The sequence below is a fragment of the Gossypium hirsutum genome, chromosome A03, assembly GCF_007990345.1.
Source record: "Gossypium hirsutum isolate 1008001.06 chromosome A03, Gossypium_hirsutum_v2.1, whole genome shotgun sequence".
In the NCBI taxonomy this organism is placed as follows: Eukaryota; Viridiplantae; Streptophyta; class Magnoliopsida; order Malvales; family Malvaceae; genus Gossypium; species Gossypium hirsutum.
The window spans coordinates 104569526-104595343 of NC_053426.1; the positions used below are offsets into that span (position 1 = coordinate 104569526).

A 25818-nucleotide genomic window follows, 5' to 3' on the forward strand; every position below is an offset into this window, starting at 1 on the left:
ATAATTCAAGCATATTAATTTTACTTAAGTCACACTTCAAGAAAGTCCAATTCAATTTGTCATATGCTTTGGATTTTTTTAAAAGATTTACAACCGTCCAATAGAATTAATTCTTACAAACATTGAACTAAATAATTAACTCACTCCAATTAATTAACTAACCAGAATAAATATGAATAAAAATCACAAATTATATAGGATGTGACTCAAACTATGATTTTAAAGTTTGTCAGACTTCAACATTGCAATTGAACCAAAATCCCATTAAACCAAGGACCTCAACTTTACCAACAAAGGTAGATTGGAACTTAGAAACCAAGCTTTTCATGATAGGCCTCAATCTATTAACCAAAACTTTGGAAATAATTTTATAAATGGTATTAATAGAAATTCAGTTTTAAATTATGAGTAAATGGATGTCAATAACAATAAAAATAATCAAGTTTCAACTCAATTTGGTATTAATGATTATTTTTCAAATACTGGGTTGAATTGTCGATTTTTTAAAGTTGAGCTTAAAAATTGAATTTTAATTCAAATTATTGGCTCACATTTCAAGTTTAGTTGTTATATTTTGAGCCCAATTAACTTGGTCTAAATTACTGGAGATAAATATTTTTTTATACAATACTTAAATTTGTACATAATATTATGTTTTCCTGCACTGACAACAATATCTCATTGATAGTTATTTCGAATCAAATAACCCGTTAAATTTAGAATTAAGTCTGATTAATTTCAGATCATTTGAACCTTATTAAAATTAGCCCAATTACATAGATGAATATTTGAATATCCATTTATTGGGTCTGGTCACATTTGATTCAAATTCATTAAAATGCTTAAAGCCCAATTTCTTCTTTGGAATTCAGATCAGGATTAAGGTTTTAAGGTCATTTATTATGAGTCATCTTGTATCTCATTAAATAAGTTACATTTTTATTTTTAATAAAAACTTTCATCTTTAAATCTTATTATTTAAAATTTGTTATGAATAATGTTGGAAGTAAAAATACCGACCACCAAATCTATGAAGAGACCGAAGCGTGCTTAAGAGAGAGCCTTTGCTTCAAGGATCAAGAAGGTACCTTATACACCCATTGACGCAAATCTTAAGCCTATGATAGAAGCATGACACTTACGGTACGTTTGGTTCATTGTAATAGAATAGGGTTGTAATTGAATAGAGTTGTAATGGAATAGAGCTGTAATCAGTAATTCAATTGTTTGGTTGAATGGAATTGAATAGAGCTGTAATAGAATTCTTGTGTTTAGTTGAATGGAATAGATGTTGTTATTAAATGACCAAAGTACCCTTAGCAGAATTTTTGTAGATAGATGATTATTGTTATTAAATTTTAATAAGATTATTGTCCAATATATTTTAATAAAAATAAAAATAAATAATTTAATCATATTTTAGCATAATTATTATTAAATACAATTTAATAAAATAATATATAATTTAATAATATTCTTAATATAATTATTAATAATATTTAATAATAATTTTAATATAAAATTATTATTAAAAATATTTCAATGCCTAATATATTTGCTTTAATCTAGCTTCTCACCTGTTCTCTTAGGTCACAATCATCAATATAAAAATGAGTTTAACATACGATATGATAATCCTCTAATGACATTTTATTTTAATAGTCAATTTTAATAGAAAGCATATTTTTTATATTTTATTTTATCCTTTTTAATAACATGATAACAACAATTAATTATAAGGTATACTCTTTAATAAATTAATTATTTATAGCAATCTTTTGGTGAAATAAAAACCTTCAAATTTTACATAAAAATTACTAAATTTTAGTAACATTAGTTCTTTTCATATGTGAAATAACAAAATAAAAACTCATAGTCTTTTGTTATTCAAAAACCATAGTCCTTAATTTTATGTTATTCAAAAACTCATAGTTCTTTATGTTATTCAAAAACATGAAGAAAACTCGATATAAATACAGAAGGAGCTGAGATCCGCAATCCCTTTGTCTCAAAAGCCATTCCTCATTTTATGTTAATAAAAAACTCATAGTTCTTTGTGTTATTCTCGTATAAGAAATAGCAAATTCTCTCCATAGCATTGGCTTTTCTTAGAAAGTCAAACTCATATTCGATCTTGACAACACAAAGGATAAATAATTAACGATAATCAGAAGAAAAAAGAAATCCAAATCCAAGTGGAACGATACTCTCAATTTACATAAATTTGAAAATACATAAAAGAAGGATAAATGTGTTTTGCAAGGAACATCAGTGTGAATACAAATACCTTCTTTTCCATTTTCTTGGTAACGGAAAACAAATTAAATTTGACATTATTCTTCTGAATGTATAGTGCAAATGTTTGCAAGTTACGGATGTCGGTCATCATAAGATCCCGGATTCCCAGATGTTGCACCTGCCATAAACTTGAATGGTCAAAATCACATAGACAGGTGAGGTTTTAAAATTATTTTCAAGGGGACTTACTGTAACGCCCCTTACCCAAGACCGTTGCCGAAGTCGAGCACAAGGCACTACTAAACTTATTTGAGCACTTAACCAAATTCAGATAATTTATATCATACTTTTCAGACAAGTTGTCCAACTGCGTCATAGTTGCTAAATAATTCATATCTCGAGTTATAAAACTCGAAATCTAAATCCGTAAATTTTCCCCGAATTTATACTCATATATCTACTTACCAATTTTTTTCTAGAATTTTTGGTCAAGCCAATTAGTACAGTTTATTAGTTAAAATATCCCCTGTTTCAGGGTTTGACTACTCTGACCTCTGTGTATTACGAATCAGATATCTCTCTGTACAGAGCTTCAATGACTATGCCGTTTGTCTCTAATAAAACTAGACTCAATAAGGAATCTGTACATATAAAGTATGACTTCTAATTATCTTTTTAAAATTTATGGTGAATTTCCAAAGTCAGAACAGGGGATCCAGAAATTGCTCTGGCCCTGTTTCACAAAAATTTAAACATCTCATAAAATATAGCTCATATACCTATTTTGCTTCTTCCATATGAAAATAGACTCATCAAGATTCGATTCCATAACTTATTCATTATTTAATTCCATTTATACTATTTTTAGTGATTTTTCAAATTCAAACTACTGCTACTTACCAAAAACTGTTTTAGTACAAATATTGTTAACTAGTTTATAACATCTTTACTTCAATTCATTCAAACTCTATACATGCCATATAAATCTTTAAACATAAAACAAAAACTACCGGAATTGATCTGAATAGTGTGCCCTGTTGTGTTGATCCGATCTACCAACTTCTCTTTAATTCAATCTACAAAAGAAATTATCAAACACACACAAGTAAGCTTATTGAAGCTTAGTAAGCTCATAGGCATAAAAACACAAATCATATCAAATATTGTACACAATCATAAATCTATTAGTTTAACTATTTCATCCTCCAAATCACAATTTCATTAATAACTCATTGGAATAATTTCCATATGGCTACTCACAATTTAACTCCCTTAGGCCCATTTCTCATTTACTTCATTGTCAAATTAGGGAACAATAAGGGAATTGAGTGCTTCATTATCACATTGCCATAGTAAACTATGGACTTTCACATTGTTACGCATCACACACCGAAGCCATAGCCTTGCCATGGTCTTACACGGTTCACATATCATACCGAAGCCATATCCCAGACATGGTCTTATACGGAATCACATTATCACATTATACCGATGCCATAGCCCAGCTATGGTCTTATACGGAGTCACATTATCACATTGCACCGATGCCATAGCCCAGCTATGGTCTTAAACGGGCGCACTTATCACATATTTTTCGTCAATTCATCAGGGTCACAGAATAGAAGCACTCAAATCCATTGTTCCTACTAATTTGTACTTTTAGTTACACATTATTTATTAGTTAATGCAAATTGATAGTATTCATCAACAATAAAATACTTTAACAATCATAAGATTTTCATATCAAAACATTGAACTTTGCCATATGAACTTACCTGGACTAATTTGTAGAAGATATTAAAATTTAGGGACTATTCCGCAACTTTTTCTTTTCCTCGTTCTTCTTTGGATTCTTGATCTATAATATAAAATATTTCTACTCATTAGCATTTATTTGATTTCTATTTCACTTCACAATTTATGCTGTTCAAATTTCAAAATTGCACTTTTACCTCAAAATTTACAGTTTTCACAATGTAGTCCCTGCTCAATTCACCCATCAATTGAACTAATTTTTCTCAATTAACACTTTATTTTATCATTATAAACTATTTCAAAATCTTTTATATTCTGAATTTCAACAGAAACCTTCAATTCACAACTTTTTCACAATTAGGTCCTAAATATCATTTTCTATCAAAATCACTTAATAAAACCACCTTAATATGAAAATTAGAACTTAAATTTCATAATAATTCATCATAAAATTCCCTTATCCATCCAGGGTAACTTCGAATTTCACCCATAAAATCAAAAACTAATGAATTCTATAAGTGGACCTATTTGTAAAAGTCATAAAAACATAAAAATTATCAAGAAAAGTAAGAATTAAACTCACATGATGTAAAAATATGAAAAAACAGCTTTCTCCAGACCTTCTATGGCGTTTTGGCTGAGAAAATATGAAGAAATGTCTAGATTTTTCAATTACATCATTATTTAACTATTAACTTTTATGCTATTTCCAATTTTGCCCCTTGTTCACATTGTTTTCTTGCTTATTTCATACCCAAACCGTCCAGCCATTAACCTTTGGGTCTAATTGCTCTTTAAATCTATCTTTTTAAATACTTAAGCTATTTACTCACAATTTAACAAATTTTGCGCTATTTTCAATTTAGTCCTTTTTAATTATTAGCCATCCAAACGTTAAAATTTTCTAACGAAACTTTAATACTAACTCAATGACACTCCATAAATATTTATAAAAATATTTATAACTCGATTTTCAACTTTGAGGTCTCGATACCTCATTTTTGACCCGTTTGACCTAATAAATTCTTTTAATTCACTAATTTCACCATTTCACAAATTCTTCTAAATTCTTACTTGACTCATAAATACTAAATTACTATCTTGTTCAATCTTATTTGTCGAATTTAGTGATCTCAAATCACCATTTCCGACACCACTGAAAATTAGGCCGTTACACTTACCTTAACAACAACATGGATCTTTTCACCTTTCAATCCTGCTTGATGAACCTAATTCACATACGAACATATGTTAAGGTATATCCACTCGATTCTTGTAAGCAGTATCCACATCTGTGCCTTAACTTCGTTCCCATTTATATCTAACTTCTGAGTTTGAATCTCTACTCCTATGGTTGACTTTGAATTTGGGTAGAACTTATTCCTAGCAAATCTTGCAAGTAAGTTCGATATCCCAACAGCTAAATCACTAACTAGTACAATCTTGAAAAGGTAATCTTCAGTTTTTTCTTCCTCTGAAACAAAAGCCATTTTCCAACCTTCCTACGAGTGTTACTCTATATAACCATATCAACAGTGGAAAGCACTCGAAATTAAGTTTCTTCTCTGGTACTCGAAGTTATCACCTAAGAAGCCCCAACCTTGTATCACGTTCAAAAACAGAAACGGGTTTACCGAAGAAAAGAATAAAGGCACGCTGGAAAAGGAAGCTAAAATAGGAATAAAGAGTACAAATGTGTCATTCAGCAATTGCTTACATGAAAATACCTTTCTTGTGAAGCAAATATTAGGTCAATTGAATAAAAAAGGAATAAACTCTACTCCCTACTCCGCTTTCACCCTCCTGCAACATAGACAAATCTATCCTAAGTGCCCTACGCGTGTAGTACTAATCACCTTCCTAATGAATATGTACGTTACGATTCCTGCAGTAACAAGAGGAGGGCCATCATGTAAAACCAACCAAAGTACTAATCGTTACAGTACAGGTAAAACAATTGTCTGTCTCCGGCTAAGATATTCAAGATAAGTAAAATATTTATCAGAATTTGAAAAGTAAACAATTAAGTGAAACAAGTAATATGCAATTCATTAAAGTCTTTTAATTACATAGTTCCTTAGAAGGCAAGGAACAGTACCTTGATCTCTCCATCTTGCTAAAACCTTGCCTCGCACCTGAAATCCCACTTAAGCTCCTTCTACTGCTTAGATTTTAGAAGCTCAAAACAAGGACATATGATAAATGCCAGATCATCACAACTCACCCAACGACCGTGACAGATTAATAGCTCACCTAAGATTCCTAATCCTATGTTTAGTCCTTGCCCTTAACCAGTAAAACATCACATCATTTTTGTATAAACTTTAAAAGTTAACAGATATAAGTGTCATTAGATAACAAAAAACTAGAGGCCAGATTTGGAAGCAAAGAACTGATAATTGATAAGATCTTTTGAACAACAATTATATAGCTATGAAATCAATTATAAGCAACAAATCACCTAAAAGGGCAAAATAAGATGCTTGATTGTATAATAATATGCATCAACTATGCACTAGACCTTATAAGATAACATGTGATAGTTCAATCTTTTGAATATTACCACTGGACCATGGCACTGAAACAACATAGAACTTCATATATAAACAAGCCCCTGTGTTTTCACTTCTAAATGTAAAAATTCTTTAAAAAAGTTATTTTTTGTCTTATTCTTTGTTTTAACCATTAGAGATGCTAAAAAACTCAGTCTTTAAAAGGTTTCATATTTTTTCAATAAGAATCTTTTAAAGAGTTAAATTTAAGGATTGAAAACTTTTACTGCTATGTCAACAGCTGATAAAAATTCACTGAAACACAGAAACTCTGATTGTATGAGCTAGAGAACTTTTACCAGAAAATAAACTATAGATCCAAGTAAATCAATTTCAACATTCAAAGAGAAAAAAAATGCTCTTGATCATAAAGTAGAGCATCTGCATCTTGCAAAGAGAGATCAAATTATAGCATACTAGACTCAGTTTTGCATCAAAGAGACATCAGTAGAAACTAAATCACCTAGCAAACTGCCCTTTTATTTTATATTTTGCAATTGACTAAAAGGCTAGAACCAAGTTCATATATGGAACAGCCAGTTAACTCTTTCCATAAAAGAAGAAAAAAAAACATTAACTAAGTCTAGAATATCCACATGAATTAGAGCAAGAAAAATCGATTTACACATTATGCCTTCACCTTAATTGCTGCTCTTACCTAAACAAGAAATTCAATAGGTCAAAAACACACTTGCATATGCATACTTGATTTACCAATAATTAAAGTTGGTTTCAATAGGGTACAATCCATGAGTGACCACTACGGGCTTTCCAGCAACATTACACTGCAGCCTTTTGAAATAAGAACACCTGCAAGGAAAAATGAAGTTAATTAGCAGCAAAGCTTTAACAAATTGCCATGAACGCACAAACCCAAAACAAACAAAAAAAAAGATAAAATGAAAATTTAAACTTACCAAAACAAAAGAAACCCCAAATCAAGAGAAAAATCCAAAGGGAAATCACTGATGAATTGATAGAGCAATTAGCGAATAGAAAAATATTGTAGTCTTTGTAGATACAATCCCATCTTGAAATTGAAATCCCTTGCTATCTACAAAAAAAAAAAATCATGATGTTCATCTACCAAAAATCAAGGAAGAGGAAAAGAAAGAAGAAATTGCAGGGTAATGGTGAAATACATGTTAGTTTCAAGAGCCTTGAGAGAATCCTTGAACGATTTCCTCATCTCCCCTATCTCTGTTTTCTTTTTTTTTCTTGGTGAAATTACAGATTAATAGCTCATCCTTGAACGAGGAGATGGGGATGGGGTGTGGTGGCTTGAGGTGTTTACTGAGGGAGAGTGGTGAAAGGCAAGAATGGGAGGTTATGTTTTTTTCTTTATTCTGTGCAGGCTCTGTATTGCTATTCTTTGGTTCTGGTGGGGAATGGCTATTACGGGAGAAGATGGAATGGGGGATGAATGGGAATTCATTGAATGAAGGATTCAGTGAACCAAACTAAGGAATACCTATTTATCACTGAATCAGTCAGGAACCGTTTAGTTATTCATGCGAACCAAACATACAGTTAATATCTCTTAAAGAGTAGACAAAAAAAAATCTGATGGAGAATAGACAAAAAACTTAGAGAACATGTCATCGCTTTAATGCCGACTCTCCAAGTACGAGACTTGAACCATATTGTTGCCATTGCAGCTTTCACTAATGGGCTGAGAGATCAAAACTTCACCAAGTCTCTCTCTCGAAGATCCCTAAAGTCTTCTCCGACATGTTAGCCTGAGTTAAAATATATGGCAATTCTAAAGAAATGATGGTTGCCAAATATCATATCATGGATTGCAAAAGAAGGAAAGAAACTAGGGATTATCTCAAGCAAAAGTTGCCCCCGTCAGACTGAAAAAGGAGGCGATTTCCCACCCACAAGTATGAACACTATACCTCTCTCAATAGGCCCAAAAAAAGATATCTTGATGACGACAAAAGGACTTTCTCAGACCTTCTCTGCAGATCTCCTCCTCACCACCGACAAGTCCAAAGATGAAAGGATACCTCTCAGTATTGCCTTTTCTACAAGGACCACGACCACGATGCTGAAGTGTGTGACCACCTCAAAAATAAAATTGAGAAACTCGTCAAAAATGAGTACAACAAAAAGTTTTTAGCCCGGCACCCTAAAGAAATAGGACAAAGAAAAAGCCAAAGGGAAGAGCAAGTTGAAAAAGGGCCACGAGAAGAACGCCAATCGAAAGAACCAAACCGTGAGGACTCCCTAACAGGCGAAAGACTCCTAAACATGGTAACCCATATGATAACAGGAGGGAGTTCCTTCGAATTACCAACGCTGCGAGAAGAAAAAGACATGCCAAGGTTCACTTTAGCATGATCTCTTAAAAAAACCTAGGTCATGGAAAGATGAACCCATCTCTTCTGGATCGGAAGATCTGGAATGATTGCAAAAGCCCTACGACGACGCCATCATCATTTTCGCTGCTGTCTATAACCATGAGATAAAAAGGATACTCTTTGACATCGGAAGTGCCAATGACATCCTCTACTGTGATGCTATATGGAAAAAGGGGATAACGAATGACCAACTCGAGGCATTCCATGTCTAACTCATATGTTCCCCAATGAAGAAGTTCGAAGGTATTATCATTCTGTCTTTACACTTGGACATCTCACTATCAATTATCACTACAATGGTCTAATTCTGGTGCTCAAGGTTCCCTAAGCATACAACATTCTACTTGGTCGACCCAACCAAAATGCCCGAAGAGCTGTCAACTTCTCTTACATCTCAAAATCAAATTTCCAACTCCATTCGGGATAAGAGAAGTCAGGGGAGACCTAGAGCCCACACGACAATGCTTTAGCATCACTATGAAGATGAAAAACTAGTCTTATGCTACCTTGTAGAACTCTCAAAGTTCCACCTGCATAAAACTTCGGAGTATCAAAACCTTTCTTTCTACTTTTGAAACCTTGAAACATACAAGGGGAAACTTACTATGTTCCAAACTTTGCAAAAAAAAAAAAACTCCCTTAAGAAAAACCTGATTCTGCCTTATTGGAAGTCATCAAAACTCCCAATGAAAACAACCCGCTAAAGTCTGTAAGGTCTCGCTCAAGGGTAAATATACTCTGAAGACTATGGAGAAAACCAAAAGAAAATATAAATTCTACAGGTAATAGGATAAATTTTTCAAAAGAAGAATAATTTCACATTGTTTACAAACTAAAGCTTCTAAATAAGTAAAAAATAAATTAAGTTATAGTCATTGTACAAAAATTTTAGAAAATGAATGAGAGTTTGGATGTAAAACAACACACCCTAATACTTATAAAAAACATAGGAAGAAAAATAGAGAATATAGATTAATTAAATGGAAACCAGGAAATAAAAGATATACTAGTAATAAGAAAAAGAAAAAATATGTTAGAAGAAAAACTTTTAAAAAACCTAAAAAACAAATATGTAAATGTTTTATATGTGATGAAGAAGGTCATATAGCATCAAATTGTCTTAATAAAGGAAAAAGTGCTAAAAAATGATTAAAAGTCTTGAAGAACAAGATTTAGAAATCTGTTATGAAGAGGAATAAATCTTGAAGAAATATTATATGAATTAATATAAGAAATAGATTATGATTCAGATAATGAAGAATATATATTTATGTTTAATGTAGGAAGTAGTTCTAAAAAACAATTAGAAGAAATTCCTAAGTCTGAGCAACAAGATATAAAATTAGGAAATTTAATCGGAGAAGAAAAAAGCTTTTCTGATGAAATGATAGAAAAATAAATAAAAATTATATTTCTAAAGAAGAAATATATAAAATATCTAAGTTTAAAATATGGAGTCAAAGACATATAGAGAAAATTAGTGGCAATACAATCGCTAAAGATACTAGAGGTGGATTAACAGAAATTTCATTACTTACTAAAGATAAAATTAAGAGGATTAAAAAAAATACCCTCAAGTCAGATATATACATTTAGGTATAATTATGATAACAATTAGAGCTTTATTTAGAAAAGGTCATGATATACCTATAATAGCAGTTTTACTAGATAAAAGATTTGAAAATCCAATAAAAGCACTTATTGGAGGAATTTAGTCTAATTTACATACTGGTGTAATAGGTTTTAAAGTTAAACTAAACTATTTTATATCTATTACAGATCCTCTAACAGAAGAATGTTTATGTTTAAGAATTCAGACAAAAAATTTCTGAAATTAATGATTTAGTAGAAGATCTAGCAATAAGTTAGACTTCTATATATGAATATACCAATACGACAGAAGTAGAAATTAAGGAGATTAATAATAAAATAATTGAGTTATTTGAACCTAATAAATTTACTACAGAAATTCAACCAAAATTATTATATTTAAAAGATTCAACCAAAATTATTATATTTAAAAGATTTATCAATATCAAGAGATTGGCTGATAGATAGAATAAGTGGTGCTAGTACTTCAAAACCTGTAAGTACTATAGAATATATGTCATTAGGAGATAGATTATATTTTAAAAATAATGCTATAACCAATCCAAATGATAATTTGGTATTACCTTCAAATACTCAAACAGAGAAAGATGAAGATAATATAAGTACAAGTTCAACACCAATAGGAATGAAAACAATTCAAATACCTATTTTTCCTATTGAATCTAGTAGAAATTCTAGAAATACTAGAATAGAAGATATACAATCTTCTACAATTATTCAACAAATGAAAATAGGAAAAAATGATATTATTACATTCTCAAATTTTCAACCTAGGAAATATTATATATATATAGAAATAACATTTCCATTTAGAGAATATAAAACATATTCTTTACATGCTTTATTAGTTACTGGAGCTACCACTAGTAGCTGTAGAGAAAATGTCATTCCTATAGAAAAATGGGAATTAATGAAAAATTCAATTAGAGCCATAGGAATAGATGGTAAAGAAACCATAATTCAATTTAAGGCTAGAAATATACAAATTTACATAAATAATGTAAGATTTGTAATCCCTAAAATATTGTGTTTTCCTGAAATGTATGGAGACATATTATTAGGAAATAATTTTATATATCATCATTTACCATTTTCTATTGATAAAAACTTAGTAATATTGTCAGCAGAAAAACTTCTGTAGAAATACCTTTAATAGAAAATCATAAATTTGTGTGTGATAAAGGATTTACACCAATAAGAAAAGAACAAATTAAACAACTAGAAACAAGTCATTGGTTGTTTAAAATTTTAGAAGATAATTTTAGTGAAGAACCATTAAAATTATGGCAAAATAGTCCGAGATATTGTGAAATAAAATTAGAAAATCCTAATAAAATTATTAGAGTTAAACCTATGATCTATACTAAACAAGATATAGATGAATTTGATACACAAATCAAAGAATTATTAAAAAAAGGATTAATAAAAAAAACTAATAGCCCACATTAAAACTAATAGCTCACATTCTAGTCCAGCCTTTATGGTAAGAAATCATGCTGAAATAAAAAGGGAAAAAGCTAGGATGATAATTAATTATAAAAGACTAAGCCAAAATATTATTTTTGATGGATATTTTATCTAAGAAAAGATGTTTTAATTAATCAGGCTAAATAAGCAAAATATTTTAGTAAATTTGATTGTAAATCAGGATTTTAGCAAATAATGCTAACAAAAGAATCTAAGCCTTTAACAGCCTTTACTGCACCTAATGGTCATTATCAATGGAGAGTAATGCCATTTGGGTTATGTAATGCACCTCAGATATTCCAAAGATGGATGGATTCTATATTTAATAAATATAAAAAATTTTGTGTAGTTTATATAGATGATATCTTAATATTTTCAGATACACTAGAAAAAATAGAAAACATTTAAATGTTATTTCTCAAGAATTCATAAAATAAGGAATTATTTTGAGTCCTAAGAATATAGAATTAAAAAAAAACATAAATAGGATTTTTAGGATTAAATTTATCAGCAGATGATCTTAAACTACAAGATTATATTATAATAATAATAAAAGAATTTCCTGAAAATATTGAAGATAAAAAACAACTTAACAATTTTTAGGAATAGTCAATTATGGAAGAAAATTTTTTCCTAACTTATCTCAAAAAATTGGCAAACTATATGAAAAGTTAAAAAAGGATAAACCTTTTAAAAGATTCAGAAATTATAAAAAATCTAAAATTAGAAATAAATTATACTTCAAAGGTTTATTTACCTAAACAAGGTGATAAATTAATTTTAAAAACAGATGCATCACAAAATTATTGGGGATGTATTTTAAAAGCTAAAATATTAAATAATGAATAATTAGTATGTGGATATAGTTCAGGAAAATTTAAACCAAATGAAATTAATTATGTTATTTATGAAAAAGAATTATTAGCAATAAGGAAAGGAATAAAAACTTTTCTTATATATTTAGCACTTGAAAAATTTATCATAAAAACCGATAATCAGACGGTTAAACAATTCTTTACTAACAAAAGTTTGGAAACAGTACCTAGAAGAATTAGATGGTATAATGAATTATGTACTTTCAATTTTGAAGTTCTATATGTAAAAGGCACTGATAATATCATTGCTGACTATCTTAGCAGGCCTTATGGATAGAGGTAAAAAAACCTTTAGAACAAGTTGGAGAATGGACCACAGTTCATAAAAAGCCCAACAAAGGGAAATCAATAACTCCTAATCAAGGATTTATTAAGCCATCTCCACAACCATCATTCTATTCTAACCAAGGATATTATATTCCCTATCCAATGGTAAGACCACCAGTTGGATCTCAATTATTTTCTACACCAAGTATGGTAAGTCAATACCCTTGGTCCTAAGATCCAAATTCGACATTTCAAACCAGTTATGCTGAAATGATCAAAGGAGCAGAAAATTTGTTGAAACAACAAATTCCAAAAATAAAAGATTTTTACAATCCAAGATTACTAAGTGAAATTTATAAATTTATCAATGAAATCTGGAAAACCCATATTTTAGAACAAATAGCAAATTTTAGAAGAGCTCTTACAAATTTTTCACAATTCTTAGATAAAAAAACAACTAAAGAAAATAAAGCTCATGAATTATTATTAAAATCAATTTTATATAGAGATTGGAAAGAGCTTGAAATAGAATATATGAATATTAAGGAGATAAACAATCTTCTTGATATATTTTAATATTTTATTCATAAAGGAACAAATAGTCCTCTTATAAATAAAGTATTTAGAATATGTTTATATAATAAAGCTAGAAAAATTTTACCAATAGAAATTTTTGCAAAAATAAATAAAATTGTTTGTAATCAACAAACTCAATTTCAAAAGACTTTTTCTGAATATTTTTTACAAGCATATGTTTTTATGAATGAATTAGGAGAAGAAACTCCTACTATAAAGTTTAGATTTGATCATGAACTATTTGATATAAGCAGTATTGAATGGGGCTTTGTTAAAAAAATAGTTGTTCAAAACTTTTCTTTTAATTTGCTAAAAGATTTTCCTGTAATTATTAAGACTATATATCAAATTTTTATTATTATTTCTATATAAAAATAAGTAGTCTTATTGGTATTGCTGAAAAAGAAAGATTTTATCAGCCATATCAAATATGAATTATTCAACGAATGATTAGAAGCCCCAAGTTATCAGCTGTCAAAGAAAACAAAGAACACTTGACAAAAAATATTGACAAGTGTTATAATAACTTTACTTATTATCAAATCCAAACAGGAATTGATTTGATAACAACAGCTCAGCATGTACTTCAACATCAAACTTATAAACTCTGGACTGATGGAAGAAGGATAGTGGCTGACGACATTGGAAATATCCAGAAAAATAGAGACGAAGAATCTTTAAAGCTATTAAAAAAGATAGCTGATATAGAGATTGATGATTATCCATCGCACATAATCTATGAAATCAGAAACACGTGGGAGACTTGGAATTCATCAAGACTGTCACCAGAATCATTACATTTAGATGAAATAAAGACCTAGAATTTCGATAACATCCAAGAAGGATAAAGACAAAATAGCTAGCCACATGGAAGAAATTCAAGGCAGAAGGTAACTTACAAAGCAAGGCATCTATGTACAAACAAAAAGATGATAAATGCAAGGATACGTGGAAGCCACAATAAATTTTGCTAGGATATGTGGAAGCTACAATAAATTGATCCTTATCAGAAACACTGTTCGGGATTGAAGAAAAAATTAAATATAGTTTAGGAATTTTGCTATAAATAGCCATGTATGAAGCCTAAATAAAGCATCGAGAAATAGTTTAGTTCTCTTCTATTTTTACTTTGAGTATTCTCTCTTTGTAAACATTCTCTCTTTGTAATAATCATCCTATTTTTATTATATCTAGAAGGTTAAAGGCCAATAGATGATGACTAATTACCCTCTCAAATGTACATAGGAAGAAATTTTTTTGGAAGCTGAAAAGAAATTTTAATTTTTAACAGTTAATATCTTTATAATTTTTAAAGAATTAAATTAAATTTTTTATGATTTTAAGGTGTCAAAATATAATTTTATCTTTACTAATTTAAAATTTTAAAATTTTCTAAATAACTTAAATAACAATTTTTTTATTTTAAAGGGGCGGGGCGTCTGCCTCCTCTAAATTTGCCTTTGGTCTCATCATCATCATATCTTTTTCTTGCAACACATCTTTAGTGTTTAGTATTGTTTTTAAGAAGCACTTTTGGAATAAAAAATACTTTACAAAAATATTGACAAGTTGCTTTTTGAGAAAAAAAATACTTCACCTAAGCCCAAAATTACGTCCCGTTGAAAAGCTATGTGAGGAGTACAACTAAGGTTCTATGTTTTCTACATTCACCAAGCTATGTGTAAGCCGAAGTGCCAATGTCAAGTGAGGAACAAAAGTGTCCATCGAAAAGGATGTTGGATGATTCTGTATATCGAGGCTTCCTTGATGATTATAGTTCAGGCACAATAAAATCAAAACTAACGTGCACCAAGAGAGGAGGCGAGATATATCTTTCTCTCATCTCTCTCTTTTCTTCTCATTTAGAAATAAAATGAGAAATAAAGGAGAGAAAGATGTTGACCAGAGAAAAAAAGTTTGATTAAATTCTTTCATATTCGACTGGTACACACACATGTATAAAAACAAGCAAGTAAGCGGGTTCATTTGTAATTTTTAGAGATGAAATAACCAAACTACACAGTTGTACAATTGTTAGGTCAGCTAACAAACAACTTAGCCATAAAACTAGCGGATAATTAAACTCAGCAGCTCCCAACATAGCTTTCTTGTTGGCTCTCATCTCCCGCTTATGCTTTAACTAGCTCGGTTTCCATCTTCCTATTAGCTACCAACTCTTTAGCTTCTCCCTTGGATTGCCTTCATTTCCTTCCTGTTTACTTGTTTCATGATAGCTTTGGTTACCCTTTAAATCGATTTTGCTTCATTTCCTTCCTGTTTCATGATAGCTTCCTCCATACTATTTTCTTTTGCTTTGTATTCATCTGATTCTTGAATTTAGTTTCAATTTTTAAATTGTTATTTAGTATAATATCACGCTAAGAAGTGAGGAGAATGAACAGAAGAAAATAGTTAAAAGATGGATCAGATGAATACAAAGCAGATGGGATAAACTCCATTGTCTCCAACAAAAGCGGACAATAGTAACTAACAAATGTCTGAAGAAATATAAAAATTGAACTATTGTAGTCATTCGTGATTTCTTTAAAAGAAATACCGTTTTATCACCGGCTAAACCGTAAGACTAATCCAAATGAGAAATAAAAAAATAAAAAATAAACGAGGACATAAAATATGTTTTTTAAGTGCAACCACGAAAAATATTTATTTATAGGCACCAGAAAAAAGCACCAATACTATAATATATAAATTAAAAGTACAGGAACACACCAACTACTCTAAAATCTAACATCAACTCAACAGCTACATCCAACTAATAAATAACACAACACCACATTGCTTTATTACTTTAGCCTTTACCCTTTACCCTTTAGCCAGCCCCTCCCCTCCCCTCTCCTCTGAAGCAAGGCTGTCAGCTGATGGGCCATTTTACTTGCTTTTAAAACCATCTTTGTCCTCTAGGGTACTAATTTTCACATATACCCAAGGGGTCAGCCTAGCGCTAGCACAACCTCCCACTTGTTTTTTGTTTAGTACCCCTCTAAATATAGGGGACATCCATTTCAACTACAACCGGCTCTAATTTTTAGATATTGTTATAATTACACCAAAAAAACCAACACGAATGCATTTTCAAATTTCACTTCAGGTACAGCTCAAACTCCAATTTATTTTCTTTTCACCCTAGTTACCCGTTTGAGTCTGATAATAAAGCAAGGACCTCACTGTCATCAAAATCTGATTCCACTGCTAGCTCAACAGGGGTTTTATTTTCCCTATTTAACACCTGCGGATCTGCTCCCCTGCAGAAAACCAACACGTTAATAAACTCGACATGTTAATGACCGTGAAAACTAATCAAATATTACAATATTTTAGAAAGAATCTGCCAGTAACCTGGTAAGGAGTAATTTAGCAACCGCAGCCTTGCCCTTGAGAATACATCGATGAAGTGGTGCTTGACCTCTTGAATCCATTACATTTATATTTGCCCCATATTGTAATAGAAGTTCAATCATGCCAATGTCACCCGTTTCACAGGCAAGGTGAAGTAGGGTACAACCATCCAAATTGTCTGTGGTTTGCCCTTCACTGGTACCCACCAAGTTGAAAGAGCTAGCAGAGGATCTGTCTGATGAATCCCCTGTAATGTAACTGGAGCTGTTGTTACAGACATTTGTATGTTCTTGCAGAAGCATCACTTTGGCAAGGGTTAATGAAGACCCAGAAGATTGTTCATACACTGCATTTAAATCTACTTCACAATTAACAATATAACGGTATACAGCCTTCTTATCATTGGCACGAACACCCTCCCAAATCTGTTGTGCAACTGATTGAGGATGTTGCTCATCTTTCGGCTTGCAAACAAAAAGCTTTTCTGCATACTGAGATCATAAAGAAAACAGAAAATTCTTTCAATTGTTTACACACATCAAATAATTAGAAATTGTTAAAACAAAAAGTATATGTTTTATCTTCAAGCCTGAGAATATTCTAGGTTTTCACGAATCACCAAATTAAGTGCACAGCGTGAAGGATGTATCGACTGGAGTTAAGAGGAAGAAGATTGTCTAAGCTTCCACCATTATCCACAAGGTTACCTTATGCCTAACTTAAAGGCTTAAAAGGAAGGAAGTACAGACAATTACAAGAAGATATATCTTTACATTTTTTGACAGCTTAAAACAAGCAAATTCTACCAAACCAGCTCTCTTATTAAATTAAGCTGAAACGGCCACAAGTAACTATTCACATTGCTCAAGTTCTAGAATTTATATTTGCTCAGCAGACCATCCAAATTTAATTTTTATCTAATGTTTGTGTTCTAAGCAGTGTCTAACTGCAGGAGCTAGAACCCTTAGATTGCCTACGGTGCAAGGTTGTCTGAGTAAAGCAAGGTCAAATATGTATATGAAACAGTCCAATTTACTCTATAAAACATGCAGAAGTCTGTCCCCCCCCCCTTTTCTGCCGGTCATTATGCACGATTTCTGTGTAATCTCATGTTCTTTGTTGAGAACTCAAACATTCAAAAAAGTAGAGTCTGATATTGTCCCATTCTTCTACTATGAAAAGGTAAAATTTAAAGAAAATAAATAAAAGTTAGGAATATTAAATAGATTTTCAATCAGACATTCCCTTTGCACCTACTACCTCACCAAAAAGCATGCCTTGAACGTGTCTCACCCGTAATTGAAGTACAGTTATCCAACATTCGAGGAAAATGCAATAATGCATAGACAAGAACATCTATTATATTAACTCATAAGCAACTACAGGAAATAGTAAAGAAAATGTAAAGACTACAGTCAAAGGAAATTAACCTTTGCATGAATGAACTTCTCCTTTACAGATATAGAATCAGAATGACAAGGTTTTCCCATAAGCAGCAGCTGTGGTTTATCAGACTTGGAAAAGCTTCATCACCAATAATAAGCATTAGTAACAAATAGCTAGAGAACTATGTTGGTTTTTATTATTACTACATATACTGTATTTTAATCATAAGAAAAAAAGATTCTTTACCTTGGGGTAAGATCAACGTGGAAAGCATTTCTGGAGTGCAACAATTCCTCCCAAACTGAGTTAGCAAAGGTATTGCCCAGAGATTGAAACAAACTTATAACAGATGGGTCCCATACTTTTACATCAAGAGTAAGCGACCTAACCTGAAATATGAACAAACAAAAATTATAGCTACACAAAGGACAAAGCAACATCACTGAAAATTACTCAGGATGCTTTTATCCAGCTAAAAGAATTCACCATGGCAGGAAAACAGTATACTGCACAGTAACCAAAAAAATACAAATTCCAACACGAGACTAATTATTCTCTTTATTATCAAATTCCTGTAATACAATCAATAGCAGATATAACTTTTCATTCTGTTTGTATTACCATGTTCATTACCGAGAACCATTCATCTTTAGAAATAAAAAAATTCAAGAAAAAAGAGCAATTGATCAATAAAATATTTCTTTAGAGAGACGCAGGTTCTCATATGGATGCATAAAAATGTCATATATAATCTATTCACTTCACCTTTGATATATGAACACCAAGATTACGGTGAACACCAGAACACTCGATACAAAGAAGAACACCCAGATTCAAAGATGCCCAATCAGGTTCAGGAGCACCACAATCTGCACATTTGTCATTCCCACACACTCTTCGCAGTACATCAATAGGCTTTTCATTTTTTAGACAGGACCTCTGATGTTGTGAGGCTCTTGATTGGCGTTCGTTATGTGCACTAACAAGGTTTCTCTCAGAGGCATACTCTTCAACAGCAGTGTGATCAAAATCAGAACTTTCAAATGAACTACTCTCACTGGCAGATCGATGATGACCACTTCCCATGGGACTAGCAGAGAGACACTGAAAATTTATAAGAATTCAACAGTCAATAAGTTGATAAGGAAGCAACGAGAAAAATTGTGCTACATAAATAATTACCCTTTCAGGAGCCTGAGAACTAAGCAAAGAAGCAATAACACCAGTTATCTTTTCAATCCAATCCATTTGATCCAGTGCACTCTCTGCCTGCTCTGACAAGCACAAAAAAAGCATTATTGCAGTCAATTTCCAAATAATAGCCCTAGTCCTACACAAGTGCAATTTGGCCTGTCAATCCAGCAATTGATTGATCCCAGAAATAAAAGAAATGCAACGATACAAGTTAACACCTAATGAGAAAAACAGTCTACACCTAGGTCATACCTGCAAGGTGTAATTCTTTGTAGGAGAAATTATCCTAAAACAAAACCTCAAATCTGACTGGTCAGCATCAACTTTAATTGTTGACGTAAGCAGATTCACTGTGTGATGGGCAACAGATTTTTCATCATGAACGCCACCATGATAATGAGAAGAAAGCCATCGGCCCAATAATCCAGATCCAAGTTCAGAGCTATTTCTCTGACCAGAAAGCTGACCACCAGACCCCTGTTCACCAAGAAAGATCAAGAAGAGCAGAAGAGAGCTTTCATCACAAAATGCACTTCAAGCACCCTACTTTCAATATTTTTCAAAAAAGCAGGAGAGGAGGAAGAATCTTACAGATGATTTGCTGCACTGCTTGCGGTAATAATACAACATTCCACGGCTATCAAGGACAAAAAATCTTCTTTTCCAGTCTCCTCTCAAGCTTGATGAACGTTTTGACAGATAGCCTTGTCGAATGGTTTGAACCTGTAGGAATATTCAGAGTTTCAGATGCAGATATACAGTACATAGATGCAAAAGCATCAGGAGGACTAATAAAATCTAACAAACAGAAATCTGGGATAACTTAAAATCTTCTTTAAACCTTTCCCTTCGAAGCAGACTGCATTACTGCCTCTATCATTTTATGTGAACTTCTACCTATTGCTTGTATACCATCTCCATTAGGAGATCCATTAGAACCATTAGAAGACAATCTGCTCTCTCTGTCAACCTGCCGTTTGTACTCTTGCATTCTTTCATTTAAAGCTGCCTGGTCATATTTGGATCTTTCCCTTGATTGCCGTGCATAGGTCATGACCTGCAGGACTTGTATTTCAACAATTAGCACATATATAGGCATAGACATAGGAATCATCAATGACAAGATAAAAATTTTCTTTTTGCTTTGGTTAGATTCAAAGCCATACCAACTATTAACCATGCATCTTATAACATGCTATGACTAATCTCTCAAATAACTGATACCATATTCAGTATAGGCATAAAATTTTTCTTTTTCCTTTTGAGTAAAACAATTGGATGAAGAAAATACAGCTCAATCAGAGATGTATAGAATTATGTTTTGGTCTAAAGGAAATTTAAGATAACAAACCTGATTAATATATGGCTCCATTTGATGCAGTAATTCATAGCCCTATAAACAGAAAAACTTCATCATGACCAATGCATTCGCCATTTGATAGAAACAATGTGAAAGAAATTGAGAAGTCCTGTGACAAGATAACCTGTTTGAAGTATCGAAGATGTGCATCCATAGTCCCACTAACAGCTTCCAGAAACTCAAATCGCTTTTTAGCTTCAACATTTGAAAGAGCAGTTACCTGTAATTGTAAAAACAATAGCGTGATCACATATATTGAACCACATTCGAATTGTCACAGCAACATCAGTTCAGAAATCATCTGCTAGCAATTCACTCACTAGATTAAAGCGAGCCTGCTCAAATGTTGACCTCGCATTATGAAGTTCCTAGAATAACTCCAACCATGTCAGAATATGTAGGAAATATTCATCAACATGAAATCTATGTAGGAAAGAAAGTCATGTACATGAAATTATAAACCATCAAGCCATTTTGCAAGATACCTCTTCCAAAACATTGGCAATATTACTCTTTGTGCTTTTCCTGAGTGAAAGAAACTTTTCACGAGCCTGCAAGATTATTCAATCCGGTACAATATAACTATAAATTTGATTTTATGCCAGCTCAAGACTATAATATCATATTCAAGCAATGTAACTAAGCAAGAAAACAAACTACAGTGGAAAAATGAATTTAACTTCTGAAGCACCTGGTCATAAACGAGACTAGCCTTGTCAAAGCGTTTACGTGCTTCCTGCACTCAGATAAGTTCTTTTAAAACAAAAGGATAAACAAATAAAACAGATAAAACTAAAAAATATACACAAATTATTAAAAGGTCAATGAATCCATAGCAGAGCAATAAATAAACAACCTATGTTTCTCTTAAGAAGACTAATTTACATAGCAATAGTTGATAAGGTTGCCCAGCTTTTAGCTAGTTCCAAATCTTCCCTACTTTGTAGGGCAACTTAAATCTCATTTGCAATAAAGGTGGTTACCTTGACGTCAAGTAAATCCCTATTGACAAACTGCATTAATTTTTCATTTAGCTCGGTTTCAACCTGGAGAGAAAAGAAAGTAGTTCAGAAATAATATTATCGTATGTCAATATAGTTGTAACATTTGCATTCTCACAATTTTTAAAAGAAATATTTAAATGTGGACATCAGGACAGGTTTTAAAGATTTAATGCATTAAAGTCTTAAATAGACATGAAGAAAACAAGCAAAGTTTTTTTACTACTGAAATATCAGAAAGATAATCATTTTCTTTCAGTAAGTATTCTTACAGCAGCAGTTGGAGAATGTCAAAGAACTGAATTTATCCAATATCAGTTATCTTAGGTCTCCATTGCTCCATAATAAATTTGATATTCATGCTCAAACAATATTTCAGAAATTTACCTGTGACCGAAGAACTTCCTTGTATGTTCCAATTTCTCTCAATGCTATGGTAAACTTGGTCATAACTGGTCCTAAAGAGGGGAAAAAAGGTTCAATTACTGCTATGGTGCCATACCAAAACATAATATACACAACATGTCGGATACGGGAAAATTTTTGAGAAAGCAGAAAGTAAGAAAAGGCATTTCGATGTCTTATAGAGATCAAACCAACAATTATTACAATAGGAAGAACACGAAAGCAAAACTAATGAAGCCACTGAAACTTAAGACTGCCTGATCTCTTCAGGTGCAAATCTATCACCAATATTCAAGCAAGTACAATAAACAACTTTGGCACAAAATTAGAACAATACATACCACCAAAAGCAACACTAATAGGGTCATTATGTCCTCCACCAAACATTTCAAGGGCACTTGCAAAAGCTATGTCCCCATCATATCCCTCCCCAAGTCCTTCACTGCAATCAAAGAAAAATAATATGCAAATAAATATTTCCCCAACTCATGGCTCCAATAGCATGCAGTAGCAACCCCCTCCCTCTTAAGAGGAAGAAACCAAAAAAGGAAAGAAAAAGTCTATTCCAGTTGAGAGCTACAATTATATGACAGCTTTTACAGTAATAGTCAGGAAATTTACGAGTATCAGTATCCTGGTGTAAAACCACAAGCATGGAACCATGGTCAAGTACCAAAGAAAAGTAACTAACGGATACATAAATATTGAAGTTTTTGTGTTATAATGCAAGGTTGCATTCAGTTTTTTTTGTCATATGTTTGACCTACAGGTAAGAAAGAATGTTGAAAACATAAGAAACTTCCATAAACTGGCAGAAAGTTGTGAACAAATATAGGCAATGACTATTAATACATAGTAACAGAAACCCTTTATGTTCGAGAGGCATAAAGCAACAATCAACAAATACTTTGCCCATTATAAAGACATATTGGACTATTTCTTTATTTAATTTAGAACTCAAGTTTGGCCATGTCACGTTCTGATATACTTCTTTCGTTCAGTAAAAAGGGATATTGTTTTGATTAAAACAATCAGATTCATAGATCATTTGAAGATATAGACGTACGTGTATTTTCGGCATCCTTTGAAAAACCTTAAGCTTCTCTCACGTAACAACTCGGCGCTTTCCTCCATGCATTGTATCTGTCTCACCAAATAAAATTTATAAATTATCTATACATGGTCCATAAATAACTAAACAGATATACTATCTCATAAAGCTCTAGCATTAGAGTCCATCAGACAAATAGTAAGGTTACTATGCGTAGAACACAAAATTATGATACTCAAGTATTAAGAACTTTTCAAATCCATGAGAAAATACAGTTACAATATAATTGTAAAAGTAAAGAATGTCTTTAAGCAAAAAGAGATACTCCATCCCACTATAATCAGCATGTACAAAATACAAATGTGGATGTAAAGGTTAGCGCTTGACAAAGATACTCATGAGATAAAAAGTTCACTAAAATTCTCCAACGTGATTCCATTCTTATCTCACCCTATTCATAAAGAGAACTTAATCCCATCAAATTAAGAAAACATAAGAGATCATTTGAAAATCAGTGCCCTATAGTTTCAATTTTCAGAAAATACATCTTATCGCAAACCAGGAGAGATCAAGGATCACTCTTTAAACAATCTTTTAAACCCACCAATCATGGATACTGATAGTCAAGCTAGATATCGAACTAGGCACATGCTCCAACTCTATTTAGAATAAAATAAATCTCCCCAAATCTACAAAACATTTTTTATGCAAAATATACAACCATTAATTATACAAAAACTACCGCTGATCTAGCCAAATTCTTTGAAGCAGCCATTAGAAAGATAAAATTAATGGGGAAAATATTCCCCTTTTATTTTGTTTCTTTTGCCTTATTTTCTCCGACAACCAAAGGGGAACAAAGCACTGAAGGTTACAAAAATGGCAATCAAAATAAGCAACCTGAAATAATTCAGCTAAATATGTAAACAATTTTGGAGGGTGGAGGGGGGGGGAGTATGTAAATCTACAATGTCCTCGACTTCGTTCCAGCTAAGTAAAGAACGTCGAGAGAGAGAAACCTGCTTGCGAAACATGGGAGAGTCATCGAGCTTAGCGAAATGCATTGTGGAGGCCAAGATTCTTTCTTCTCTTCACGATAAAATCTTAATTAACATTACATCAATGCTCGATCCTTCGTAGAATAAGACTAAACCCCTGAGATCTCCCCTTCACTCTGATTCAAACCCTCCCAAAAAGTAAAGACGAGGTGACTTGACAACAGTCGGCTTCCAGAGCAAGAAATTCAGCTCCATCAACTCGATTCACATGGATTTCACGGCATTTAATTTAACAGAAAGTTTTTTTTTTTAATCTTGTTTACAGTTCTTTTTTTCGCTTTATGTGTAATACTATTTGCTTTGAGGTTTCAATTTAACACAAAGAAAGGTAAAAAAATATATATAACCGAAAGAAGATAAATAAAATAAAACCCTAGAAAAGAGAAAGTGGAGGAGGAAGGAAGGGACAAGAAAACATAAGATTTTATTAGAGGAAGTGGAGGTTGTTTTTAAGGGTGAGAGCCTTGGGAATTGAGAGAGTGAGTGAGTAAGGAAGAAACTAAAACAAAAAGGAAAAAGAAAAAGAAATTAATTAGTCCATTTTCCATACATTAAACCTAAAAAATGTCCATAACATGCGTGAAGGTGAGACACAAAGACAACTTAGATAAAAGCGAAAACACACAGACATAATTAGCCCTTCCCTTCCCTTACTTTTTTTTTTCCTTTTAATCTACGATTTCGTTTAGTGGAGCCAAAATTTTTAACAGCGTGCTGTGGATACCAAAACCTACGTCGTCGTTTCGAGGATGTTCTTGAAAACGGCGTTACGACTGTGTGTTTCTGACAGGAGCTACCTTCCTTACCCCTCCCTCATTCAGAGAGAAAAAAAGGGGAAAAGAGAAAGGTGAAGAGTACAAGTGGAGAAGCGTGTAATGAAATATCTACTTTTTGAAGTTTGAATTGGTGGGAGATTGGAAAATAACGCGCCATGAGCGAGTGGTAGTAGATCATAGAAACTGAAAGATGCTTCTGTCTCGCTAACTCAGCAATCGAGGAAGCGGGACCCAAACTAGAACTACTCTCTTTCCTCTTCCATTTTGATTTTCTTGCTCCGGTCGGTCCCGTCACCTGCCAAATTTTAATTATCATTCTTTTTGGATAATTGAACGCAATCTGCATAGATTACATTTCCATCCATTGTATTCATATATGTTCCAAATCTTAATTAATCATAATAATTTTTTATAAATTCGAATATTTATTCTTTCTAAATGTAAATTTCTCTGAGACTTGGTGTTGATCAAAATATCTAGCATATATATTATGAATCGGTGGAAAGAGAGGAGGGCGAAGGGT

At 32.0% G+C, this 25818-nt stretch overlaps 1 protein-coding gene and 1 long non-coding RNA gene across 7 annotated transcripts; both read right to left on the reverse strand.

Annotated features, from left to right (window-relative positions):
- Positions 1 to 2192: 2192 nt before the first annotated feature.
- On the reverse strand, positions 2193 to 9817 carry LOC107886723 (uncharacterized). 6 transcript variants are annotated; one of them, XR_005918059.1, is made up of 6 exons: positions 7688 to 9733; positions 7463 to 7599; positions 6092 to 7355; positions 5175 to 5878; positions 3249 to 4096; positions 2193 to 2416 (listed from the first exon to the last, which is right to left on the reverse strand). It is a non-coding gene; the product is annotated as an uncharacterized lncRNA (long non-coding RNA). The 6 variants fall into 6 exon arrangements; XR_005918054.1 differs by having other exon boundaries at positions 3249 to 5878; positions 7688 to 9810; XR_005918060.1 differs by having other exon boundaries at positions 3249 to 7355; positions 7688 to 8284; positions 8447 to 9806.
- Positions 9818 to 16342: 6525 nt separating this feature from the next.
- On the reverse strand, positions 16343 to 25386 carry LOC107886724 (ADP-ribosylation factor GTPase-activating protein AGD3). The gene is made up of 19 exons (XM_016810774.2): positions 24481 to 25386; positions 23477 to 23553; positions 22752 to 22852; positions 22393 to 22463; positions 21988 to 22050; positions 21696 to 21740; positions 21490 to 21555; positions 21325 to 21372; positions 21129 to 21224; positions 20996 to 21037; positions 20486 to 20701; positions 20236 to 20367; positions 19897 to 20121; positions 19633 to 19719; positions 19216 to 19554; positions 18697 to 18839; positions 18495 to 18588; positions 17065 to 17555; positions 16343 to 16970 (listed from the first exon to the last, which is right to left on the reverse strand). The coding sequence occupies exons 1-19, from the start codon at positions 24523 to 24525 to the stop codon at positions 16856 to 16858; spliced, it is 2496 nt and encodes an 831-aa protein (XP_016666263.1). The 5' UTR covers positions 24526 to 25386; the 3' UTR covers positions 16343 to 16855.
- Positions 25387 to 25818: the final 432 nt, after the last annotated feature.

Bases quoted from the DNA above. Each gene is read 5' to 3' on its own strand.
- LOC107886724 (XM_016810774.2), bottom strand. From the start codon at position 24,525: ATGCATTTCGCTAAGCTCGATGACTCTCCCATGTTTCGCAAGCAG. The intron at 21,373-21,489 runs GTATCTTGCAAA...GAGTTATTCTAG, and splicing joins TTGCCAATGTTTTGGAAGAG to GAACTTCATAATGCGAGGTC. The intron at 16,971-17,064 runs GTTACTGGCAGA...GGTTTTCTGCAG, and splicing joins GCTAAATTACTCCTTACCAG to GGGAGCAGATCCGCAGGTGT.